Genomic DNA, 12,848 nt, shown 5'->3' on the forward strand with positions numbered 1-12,848 from the left:
TATTATTATATATGTTTAGTACCTTGTCGAGAGCAGAACTCCAGGTTGTGTCCTTGTCTGATGAGATGCGAGTCGGTGTATGAAAAGTCAAAGTAGTTTTGCCGGGTGCAGAGTGCCCACCCATTCACCCACGCATCTGGCATTTTGAGTTTGCCAGCCGAACCGCCCACTGGCTTCTGTTGTCGATTTTATTTTTATTTCATTGAGATTTGATTGTGGAGTTTGCCTCAGAAATTTGCAAATTTTGTTTATTATGAAAAGGTTTATTTATGGGATTTTTTTTTATATATAATGAATAATACAGAGATACATTTTTATAAATTATGTTGCGTAGAAAGTTTTGATGTGGGTTTAATAATAAAAACATTAGAGCTTTTGTAAAACTTTCAAATGTTTCTAAAGCTGTGTGTTTGGTTTTTGGACCCAGAAGATAGAAATATTGACGTAGTGTCGAGTTTTCTGATACCTGAGAAAAAATCTGTTTGTTTTCAAGGTCTTTGAACTTCTAAATAAATATATGAGGTTCGGGGTTTTAGGGTTTTCATTTTCGTTTGATTTCAGATGTAAAATGGAAAAAATGTATTTAATTTTTGACGATGATACTTTTTGAAAGAGTAATTTAATATTGAAACAGAAACCATAAGATCGACATTATTTTTTAGATAGATTTCTTTATTTTGAAGTAATGCTATTTTCTGAACTTATAAAGCACTTAGAAAGTAATATTGCAAAATTTGGAAAATTTAGTCATCACATCAGATTAAGTACAGTTATCCAATTTGTAATGGAATCTACCAAAATCTGATAACAAATTAAAACAAAATTTAAATTAATAAAATTACTTTTGATGATAATTAAGAAACTTTAAAACAGTTGTCTAAATGTAATTTCTAAAAATTTCCGCTATTTTTCCTACCTTCATAATTTTCTTTTTAAGAAACATTAAACTGTATTAACTATTCAACATAATCTTTGAAATCCTGCGTGAAGTTCTCAGAGAAAATCGAAGTAAATCACTGAGATAATCTTTCAAGACCCATAGACCACACATACATACACCCATCTTATCTTGAAAATCGTTCAAACACCCTCCTTGGAACTCGAATTTTGTTTAAAATTAATCTAAGTTTACTATGAACTTTATTTTCTTTTTTCCTATCAGTAAACATATATTTTAAAATATCTGACAAGTATTACCTCAATCCCGAAACTCATAATCCCGTACGCAGCAAGAAACCCGAAGAAATAATAATTAAAAATCAAATGGTCATAATCAAATTGCTCATACTTTTCACTCTCTTCAATCCTTTTCTTCTTCATACTTTTTTTTCACTATCTTATCGAGATACTTTTTTTTCAAAAATGTTGTGAATCCCAATCCTGGTTGAGAAGCTTTAAGCGCTATTTTATTAAACTTACTCTTCAAAGGCCAGTTCTTCCTGATCCAATAGACTAACTGCTTCCGGAAAATAGCCTCCCTTGGGATGTGCAAATCATTTATTTTATCTTACATAATAAACAATAAGAATTGTGTTGTAAAAATTGTGTCAATGAAGACAAGCAACTGTGGAGTTTTCTCGCACCTCGAACAAACAATTTTGTATGTACCAATAAGGAACTGGGTGAAGATATTTTTCGTCTTTATCAGTGACCCAAAGTTGTTCATTCATGAAATTACTCTCTAATCGCTCCCAATAGTAAACATGAAACTTTTTTTCATAGAGATCCCTCAGCGTATCGACGTTGCGCTTCGAGATTGGAGATTTCCAAATATTTTTTCAAGTTTATTCACTCTTTTTATCCTCTCCAGCCTCTAGTAATAAAACAAGTTCAAAATTGTTAAAAATAGTCTATCCTTTAACGTTATAAATTTCTTTCTAGTCCCATTAGCTAATGCATCCATAGACAGAACACTAAAATATATAGCAAAGACAAATTGTAGACAAAATTATCCTTGAAAAAGACTGGGAAGGTCGAGGGTTGCAAAATCATGCGTGCGTGTCGATGGTTTAACGTGTGCATCCGTATAATGTAAAGCGAACACGTATAATACATATTCATTACCATAAACCGAATCCGTTCCAAATATTCTTATCACTTCCATCTCATTAATTAACAGTTGCTATCAAATTATGACATTTTATTTTATTAGTTGCTAAACTGGTAAACTAATCTCATCAGCCATCGTGCGTCGCATATCTCGATATTTTCAGCCAAAATAAAAAGCTAAGGTGAAAAAAATGTGGGTCAGTCTGGGAAAAAAGTATCGAATCTAAGTAAAAAAATCACTGAATTTTTCATCCTTTATTGTCCGAGAATGCCCATTAAATCTATCGGATGTTGAACACGTGTGTCTGCAAGCATATGGTCTCGATTCTTGAGTGGAGAAAATCCCACTGTATAATGTATGCCGGGTCGGGTGTATGTAGATGCTGGTATGCATGCATACGGGTCTCTTCTATGCTCTACTCGGAATGTAGACCCGAGTTAAGTGAAGCTGCCTGGAGTTGTATCATGTCGGAATGGTGAAGACACCCCACGATCGCACTGCTGTACATTGGATTTAAAACAGATTTGCAGTAAGTAGATCCTAATCCTGAAAATCTATAGTCAACGTGCATAATCTACTGTTCGACCAATGAACTACTAAACTTCTGTATGATTTTCTTCGAATTTCATACTCTTTCTTTTGAATCTCTCATGGGTGATGCAAGATATTTTTCCTTGAATTTTATACTATATTCATGAATTTATTGAGGAAATACTTTATGATTTCTTTGATAAATATTTTAATCTGTGGACTAACAGATTAAGGAAAAACTTTATGATTTTCCGGTTAAATTTAAGAAATTTTCTTTTTTAAGAAAGAATAGCCACTGTGAAATTTCAAGAAACAAAAAATTATTTTTTTTTTTTTAATTAAATCAAAGTTCATATATTCAAAAATATGTATCTAGAGTTTTATATGAAAATTTGGAATATTTTTCGAGTTATAGTCATTTTTGTGACAGCGCGTCAAATGAACGTTGCACGCACAGCGCTCCGATGAAAACGCGTTTGTCTCGAAACTACTTTTTTTTTTTAACTGTGGGATCTGTAATTTGCATAAATATGAACCGATTTGCAACTTTTTTTTCCGTATTCGTCTATTCAGTAGCTATAGTTGCACGTAGCGGATTTCGAAAATTTTGATTTTTAAGATTTTTTAGGGCTATTTGAATCCAAAAAAATGAGAAAAAAAAAACGAAAAAATTATTAATATGTTGCCATTTTTTTTTAAATTTAAATTTTCAAAATCCCTTACATGGAACGATAACCACATGCATGCAGATTACAACGTAGTTTGGTTTTTTTGTTTTGGATAATCCGTTTATGAGTTAGAGATAAAACCGTGGTGGGGGAAATTTTTTTGGTGCTCCACAAAAATGCTTATAACTTTGTAACAACATGATATGTTTTAATAAAAATTCAGGAGAATAATCTTCAATATATACTTTATAAAACAAAAAAAAATCCGATCCCCAAATTCTTTTATTATCCCAGTCAAAAAAATTCCCGAAAATCACATATTTTTTCGATCCTCACAGTGGCTATCCCCCTTAAATGATTCATGAGTTAATTAAGAAATTTTTCCTACAATATCATATTTTGTTCCTTAAATGACTAATATTTTTATAAACATAAAAATGCACAGAAAGAAAAAATTCTTGGCTCGAGGTAAATTTTCTTGACTCAAGAAAATATTAAAGAAAACTAAAACTTTCTCGAATGAACTCAAATTTTCTTCGGGCCAAGAAAATTTCTTCTTGCTTTAAATTAACTTTGGTCTTCCTAAAAATTTTCTTGGAGGAAGAAATTCGATTTTTTTCGTGTCTGATCAATTAATGCAAGAAAATAAAAATTAGATAAATTTAAATTATAAAAGCTGTCAGTAACGATGAACAAATTTTGGATTGGTAATCCTAATATTAAGCACCGTTCCTATTTGATTTTCTTGATTTAAGTTTGATTCTCTCTTATTAAGAGAAACTGTACTATTTTAATTGCACTTATAGGGTAAATAGAAACTTGAAAATCAAATTTATCATGATCAAATGAAAATTTTTATTTGTTCAGAAAAAATTAATGAAACTGCAATGCCACGGAATGACTCTTAAAATTAAGTAAAATCAACAATCTTTGACACTATAAGAGAAGTTATAATTTTATTTTTTTTATTGTATCAAAATTTAATATAGTTGAATTTTTATTTTCACAATAAGTTAATCAGTCTTTTTTATTGTTAAATTCATACGTTTTGATCACTATCGATATTCTCCCCGTTAAATTAAGCCCAAAAACTTCGGCTTAACAATGATTTATTCGAATGAATCTTGTTCAGCACAGATCCCCTCTCATTTTCCGTATCATCAATTCAGCCATGAAATACGAACGAAATAGAAATAAATATTCGAGGAATAAATAGTAGGGAGATAACAAGCAAAGTCGCTGAGAGTGAGAATGCTCCCAAGGTCTTTCCCAATGAACGTAACTAAAGTGAAAGTCACGTGGCGGCCGCTTCAACAGTTTTTCATCAAATACCAATTCAGTATCATAAACAATGTTCCTCTGGCAAACCAGAGGTTCACTAGCTCTCTAGTATTGACCTATATTCGTGACCTAGTGACGAAAAATTTTTTAATTTTATTTTGCTGTACACACTCAATAATTATTTGTGAATAGGGATTTCCATTCAACGGCAGTCTTACTCTGAAAGTTTACCATAAAGTGTCTCGTTTCTTGTGCTCCAATAAATAGATGTGTACTATTTATTGCGTCTGTTCTATATCCATATTCATTTAATATTATTATCAATATCTATGACTTGGCAAGTGAGTAAGAAGTCATTTTTATTATCGTTTAATATTTTTCAATAATTTATTTAATAAAAAAATAAGAAACACTTTAAAATACTCCAAATAAAAATTTGAGAAAAATCTTTTTTAGAAATTAAGTTTAAAAAATAAATTAAAAATTTAACTTGTAATTTTTAGAATTTTTCAGGACAAAATTTTTTTTTTATCTATTGTTTGTTTGAATTTTTATTATTTTCAATGAGAACAGATTGGAAAAACACAGAAAATTGTAATTTTCTTCCAATAAATTATTTAAGAAAAAAGTATATTGACTTGTAGAAATTAAAAGCATTAATAGTGCGGATCAAAGAAAAAATGTTTTCATTCATATTCACTTGATAAAAAATATAGAGTACGTACATGAATGAAAAACTGTGTGAAAAAATTTTTGAAATATTTTTATCCAATAATTTTCCCTTGGAAAAAATTAAAAAATTAAATGAACTCAATTAATATAAAAAATATGATTGATTTTAAAAATAAAACATAAAATAGAGTAATATAATCCTGAAATAATACAATAGACACTAAGGAATATTATTATCATTGCAAGTAGAGTAAACTGCGCAACTACAGGATTTAACGACTTGTCAGGAGTGCGCTCGCGCATCTTGGATTTCCCGGGGAATCGGAACTTTCCGGGCTACAAAACGGCTTTTTCATCATCATTCGCCATAACGCAACCTTCCTGCCTGGGTGTCCAACAGTAACGGCAACAGGTGAGAGACATTGACATACTCGGTTATTCGAGTATATTTTTTATTAGATAAAAAGTTTAACTCATTTAAAACTTGCTTTTATCACTTGCCGCTCGGTACAAATAACTTTATTCGATAGTCTATAAATTGTTTAACTATTTTTTATTTTTATCGTCTCTTGCTATACGTGTGACAATGCATTTACTTTTTTTTTCGTTTCAGTTTTACAGAAAGTAACGTCAAGTAAACATGAGCGTCGAGGATGTTATCAATTATAAGCGGAGCGACGATGAAGATTTTTACGCCCTTCTTGGGTGTGACGAGTCTGCGACGGTAATTCAATTTAATTTAATTTTTAATAATTGAATGCAAATTTTTTTACTCAAGTTATTTCATTAAAAGTGTTTTATTTAAACTGTTACAATTTTATTTCAAAAAATTATTTTTAATATAACAAAATTAAAAAAATTTTAATTAATGAATTCTGTTTTAATTAATTTATTTTTAAGGTCGAACAAATAACAGCTGAGTATAAAGTACTTGCACTTCAGTACCATCCAGATAAAAACGAGGGCAACAAGGAAGCTGAGGAAAAGTTTCAGCAGCTCAAGGTAAAAATTTGTTATTGTTGTCGGTATTATTAATTATTATTATTAAAATTATAATAATAATAATAATAATGTATCGACCATCAACTTTATTTAAATATAATATTTGTAAGTGTAACTGTGCAACTATATATGTCAGCTATAAATGTATTTGTTTTGTGTTTTATGTTTTGTGAGTAAATACATAACTGATGAAATATTTGATTACATGATATTTATTTCCTGCGCATATCTGCCAAATGATCAATAATTTAATATAATTTTTATTCAGAATGCCAAAGAGATACTTTGCGACCAAGAGAAAAGAAGCAACTACGATAAATGGCGACACAGCGGAGTCCAGGTCAGCTATAAGCAGTGGGTTGGGATGAAAGAGCATGTCCACCAGGTATTTTATATTTTATATTAAATTTACTTTAATAATACTCTAAACGGGAGTGTCAATATGAAAATGTGTAATTTTAGTTTATGTAATAAACTTCTAACTGATTGAACCTTCTTCAATTTTTATTAATTTCTTTTTTATATTTATATTAACACAGCAAAGTAGTTGATGTTTGAAAATTTTATATTATAAATTTAAAAATATTTATTATATTAAAAATTTCACGCATACTTTTTTCATTTTTTTAATTAAGAAAAATTTTTTTCCAATTTTTACTTTTTAATATTTTTTTTATCTTGAATAATTTACAAAAAAAAGATTCAATGTTTTAAATTTTTTATTAAAAATAGTTGACATTGAAATTTTTTTAACGAGTGACATTAAACAAAAAATTTTTTTTTTAATTTGTCCTTGTGAAAATTTTTAAAAACAAGTGGAAATTAAAAAAAATTATTCACTAATAATAATTTTTTATTCATATTGTTTCAACATTTCTGTATTTTTGTATTTATAGAAAAAATTACACCTACAAATTCGTAATTTTGAATAATAAAATACAAATAGTAATTTTGCATTATCTTACAGTGAATTTTATAAAAAATTATAAATTATTTTTTCTACTGAATGCATTAAAAATAAAAATTCTTACAATTTATAAAACAAAAATTTATTATAATTACTCTAAAATAATTTACCCCAAGTTTGTTTATTTATAAGTTAAAAGTTATTTAATAACAAGAAAGGAATGCATAAATTTACCTCCTTATTTAAATCAGTTTAATTCCCTCGGATATAAAACACAAGTCAGTATAAGGAAATTTGATTTTCCTCGTGAATTCTTGGAGTATAGTTTTCATTTCTGCGTTATGTAATTCCTGGTAAATAATGCGAGTTATTTTTAACCATCATTAGAAAAGTTTATCCAGCTTATACAACTATAGAGCTCGGAGTTTATACAAGACGCGCTTAAAAGTTCTTTTGATATTTAAAAATAATACTCAGTTTTTAAATTTCATCGCGCGACATTTTACTTTGTAATTGCACGTCAATTTTCTCGCCTTCTCTAACCCTGTTATTTTAAAAGCTTTCTAGTCCTTACTCGTTCACCCAATTGCATTATTTTTCAGTGAATTTTAAACAGGTCATTAAAATTAAATTCATAAATTTTCAAACAATATTTTATTTTGTTGAAATATATTTAAATAATTAAATTATAATAAATTTTGATCAATTATGAAGAAAAATTAATTTGTTGACGTTTTTCATAATTTATAATTAAATAAAAATTCGAGTCAAATTGAATTTTTTTTTTTTTTTTTTTTTTTTTTTTTTTAAGTAGGCCTAAAACTAAATTTAAATTCAAATTAACCCGGATAATTAATTAATTTGTTTAGTCGATGCACTGGAGCACACCAAAGACGAAAGATCGAATGCTGCCCGACGGAAGCGGCGCCGGCGGATCTCCAGGACACGTAAGAGGACAGCCAGCAAACGCACACAGACGGGCCTCCGAAGGGGGTGCTAATATTCATTATGGGGCTCGTCGCGATCTCAACTGGGACTCCCAAGCCTCCAGCGAAGTCGTTAACAAGTTCCGTAACTACGAGATTTAAAGAGGTAGCGGCTAAAACTACAGCAACAACAACAACAGCAACTACAAACAAGACAACAACTGTAACTATACACGAGGGAGTAACAAGTAAAGGCGAGCGATTTAATTGTTTCCCACATCAGACCTAAACATCGTGATATATTGATATATACATACATTATTGATAAAATTTATTGATGACTAAAATACTGATGACAACTCTTATATTCATTAAGATGATTGACGTAATTGTTCTAAAGCCGTTTACGATGTTCTGGACCATCGTTACTTATTTAAATTAATTAATATATTATTAACCTTAAGGTTTTACACAATCGCCTTGTGCACATACACATGGACTTTATAGAAAACAAATAACATTTATTTAAAAATAAATTTTATTAGTGCTGCAATTTTTAACAATCAAGTGAAAAAATCGGTTCTTAAATGGGTACAAATTTATATTTTTTGAGTAATTTATAAATTTTGTGGAATTAATTCCGTGAAATGTGAAGGCGTTACGGAAAAGTAAAAGCGCGCGTTATTTAAATTTGTTTTTTTTTTTTTACTAAAATCAGATATAACTTGGAAAAATTCTCTTAAACTAAGCGATTATTAAAAAAGTCTACCTTAATTTCTGGAAATTACTGTTTAAATTGAGTAAAGAAATTTTCTATGTATTATTCAAACTCTCATGCTCTCTTAAAATGAATCAGTGGAATTTCACTGTTTCACAGCTATAAGTATACCAAGTGGTATACTTATAACTGTGAAATAGTGAATATACCACTAATTTCCAGTGATTTTCACTGTTTCAGATTTAGAGAGTGACTTTTGTGAAGTGTGACAAGGCGTTTCAAAAAAGTAAAAGCGCGCACTGTTTGAATTTTCTCTGCACTGAAATTAGATGTAACTTCAAAGTTTTTTTAAGTATTATTAAAAATTTTGACCTTAAAATTTATTTAATGATTATAAGTATATTATTCATAATAATTTTTCTAAATTCGATCGATTGATTGAAGCACTTAATACTTGCTATCGATTTTTTAATTAATTGATTGTTTTTTGTAACACTAAAAAACATACAAAAACAATATGACAGTGAAAGTGTTAGGCGTACAATTTTAAAATATGTCAATAGAAAAAAATTGAGAAATTGAATATCGAAGTATTTTTGAATCTTTGTGTATATTTTTGAAATTTTTATTTTCAATATAAAATATACATTAAACTATTTAGTTGAGAAATTGCTATAAAATATTATTGAACGTCTGTTACTTTCAGTATCATATAAAAACACAATAAAATCAATTATATATATAAATAAATAAGAAAATAAATGAAAAAATAAATAAGCGTAAATTCTCGGGTAAAGTAATCAGGTCCTTTGATAGATCCCCGGCGGAGTTCAAAGGATCAATAAAATGAATTTAATCAACGTTTGTTAGGACACGGTGTCTATTAGCGATATATTCTATTGAGAGTTTTATCTGAGAGTTGCGTATTTATATTAATATAAACAATATATATTATATGTAATGTGAACTGGTGAAAATTGAGTGGTAATAATAATAATAATAATAATATTAATAATGAAAAATGACGTTACATTGTATTTATGGATACTCGCGATATAAATCGAGTTCGAGTCTTGTTACGCGACAGTTTAAATACTCGCGCAATAATACCAGAGTTTATTAATTGTATAACAAATCACGAGATATATAATGCTAGATTATTTATTGTTTCAAGTAATGTTAAATGTGTCCGTTTAGTTTTTTCAATCCGACGTCGTCAATTTAATAATCATCTTTCATCTTTTATTATTTTTATTTTTTCCTTCACAGCGACTGCATGACCTCGTATTTCTTGTCAAGAGATTGACAGAATGGGTTTTAAAAAAATTCTTGCCTTCGACCTAACATTAACGGTTACTTCGTTATTTTACTTTATAATATAATAATAATAATAATAATAACAACAATATCAATGTACTTTTTATTTTATTCTAGTTATTTAATTTAACGTTCAATTTGCTGTTAATTGTTTGATAGTTTATTTATTAAAAGTAAATTACCGATGAAGGATAATTAATTAAAAAAATATATATTTTTCAATGATATCAATTACTTTCAATCTTGCCAACCGGAACATAAATTTTTTTTTAAATTAATGAATTAGCTACCGATTGATTGGATACCGGACTTTGAAGTGTCGAGATTTAATTCAACTTGAACCAGTTTCAAAAGTCTTGCGCTCTTTTCGATCAGTTTCAAGTATATTTTCCGAGATTTGAATTTCAAAGAGTTTAATAAAATCTGTATATATACAACAATATTTATATTTATATTTATCTTAAATGTATGAGTTAGCTGTCTATTGAAGCAAATCCTTTTATCAAATTGAAGATTATTTATATACTCGAGTATGATCATATTCATATACACAGACATTTTTTCTTCTATATATGTATATTTACGTGGATATACACGTCTATTAAAAGACAATTGTTTAGTTTACCTAATAAAAAGTATGAGAGGTATATATGGAACCATCAACTATGATATAAAGGACTTTATTCACGATCATGAATTACTTATATTACGGCTCGTCATGTCTTTCACTACATTATAATGCGATCAATATTCGTGATTAAATTATTATACATTGTTCGTTGTAAAGATATATACGTACTATATTATGATATGATGAAAACATTTTATTTCCATCAACAGGAAATAATGTTACGATATGATATTGAAAACGTAATCTTGTAATTAAATGTTTATGTATTTTTTTTTTCAATCGAACTTAATCTCAAACTGGTTACTTTGTGAGTGAAGAATTTTTTTGAAAAAAAAATTTTTGTTATTTAGTTAATATTTTTTTAAAAATTAATTGAGTGATAAAAAAAAAATTTACAATTTTTGTCAGCATATTTTTAATAAAAAATGTATTAATTGTTGTTTTTAATAATATTAAATTTATCAAAAATTTAATTTAAAAAAATAAATAATTAAAAATTTTGACTTTATGCAAGATTGTATTAAACAAAAATTCAAAGATTTTTGAGCCGCTTGGAATAGTCTAACCGTTAGCATTAGAGCTTGAAAGACAAAATGGCGGTCATTCCTCACAAAGTGACCGTAAAAAAGTTTATTTATTACCTCGTATTTTGAATACTTAAAGCGAATTTGGAGTTCAAAAGTCCTACACAAAATAAAAATACATATCTTTAATTAATTTAACTATTTATAATTGTATTTACATTAATATGCGTTAGATTACAAATTTTTTTGAGAAATTTAAGCTTTTTATTTCAAGTACAAAAAAAATAAATAAATAAATACTACAGAGTCTATCAATCCCTCCAAATATATATTTCATCTTCTACCTATATACATATATATAAATGTATTTTTCTAGAAAAATGACAACAATATATAATACTTACATGATACATATATGAAAAAAAAAAAAAAAAAAACACAAGGCACACATGACAAGGGATATTGCTAAGCCGGAAAATGAAAGTGGCTACAAAAAGTTAATGCAAGAAAGTGAGAGATAACCTTGAAGATAATGAAATGAGAAAAATTGAGCGGATTATTGAATCAAATAATAATAACAATAATAATGATGAAAAAAGTAATCACAATAAAAAGAGCAGAAGGAAAAGAATAAATGAATTTTTTTCCATCGGATTTCCCCTACACCGTCTCTATCATTTGTCAGAAGACAAATCCCTCGTTAAGCGGCGGAATAATGATTAGAAAAAAAGTGTAGGAGGAAGAAGGGATGGAGTTACCACCGTTGAGCAATTATCGACAGTTAAACCAATCATTACCGGGGGTAAATTAAAAATATTTTAATCAAATAATTTTCTCATTTTATCATTTTTTATTATAATAGTAAAATCTAACTATTATTTTTTTTTGAGTTATTATTTATCGACTCTTTCCCTCATTCTCTCACCCTCTCGCTCTTTGTCATCTTGGTCACAATGGCGTAATATCTTCACCCAGAAAACAATATTGTCCGCGGTCCAGATATTACTCAGTGATGCGCTTGACATCACACATGTGTATTTATTAAATAAAAAAAAAAATAAAAAATAAAAAATGACTAAAAAAATATTGAAAATCAATAATAAATGTGTTTAAATAATATCTTTCAATTAGTTTTTATTTTTACGACTGAACTACTAGTCTAGACAAATTAAACCCACACATCACATGTATTAATAAATACCTCATCCATGTCCACATACATAAATGTGTGTGTTTTTATTTATTTATAGATTCCAGATGGTCGTTTGTGTAGTTTTAGACGGTGAAAAAATTTGTTCCTCGGTAAACAATGATCGACTTTTTTTCTATAATAGATATTGATTGAGCTCCGGGTGCGGAATTCATCCAACGATTTAACAATAGAATGAGTGAAAGAGAAAAGCGATCTATTACGTGCGAATTTCCATGATAACCTGAACTGGCGGTCTGCCCGTTTGTGTCTCCAGCCTGTTGCTTACTGATTGGAAATTGGGACAAGTGATTGTTTTGTGCTCGGTAGGACATTCATGGCTCTCTGCTGACCAATCTATTGTCAAACAGTTTCCTATACATGTATATTTATACAATAATCCTTTACAAGTACCTTCTATACATGCGCGCC

At 28.3% G+C, this 12,848-nt stretch overlaps 1 protein-coding gene across 1 annotated transcript; it reads left to right on the forward strand.

Moving 5' to 3' along the window:
• The first annotated feature begins 4,614 nt into the window (after positions 1 to 4,614).
• On the forward strand, positions 4,615 to 12,353 carry LOC123272333 (J domain-containing protein). Its single transcript, XM_044739024.1, has 6 exons — positions 4,615 to 4,871; positions 5,452 to 5,614; positions 5,816 to 5,926; positions 6,103 to 6,204; positions 6,473 to 6,589; positions 7,981 to 12,353. The coding sequence occupies exons 3-6, from the start codon at positions 5,843 to 5,845 to the stop codon at positions 8,197 to 8,199; spliced, it is 522 nt and encodes a 173-aa protein (XP_044594959.1). The 5' UTR covers positions 4,615 to 4,871; positions 5,452 to 5,614; positions 5,816 to 5,842; the 3' UTR covers positions 8,200 to 12,353.
• Positions 12,354 to 12,848: the final 495 nt, after the last annotated feature.

This window comes from Cotesia glomerata, linkage group LG1 (genome assembly GCF_020080835.1).
Source record: "Cotesia glomerata isolate CgM1 linkage group LG1, MPM_Cglom_v2.3, whole genome shotgun sequence".
Lineage (NCBI taxonomy): Eukaryota > Metazoa > Arthropoda > Insecta > Hymenoptera > Braconidae > Cotesia > Cotesia glomerata.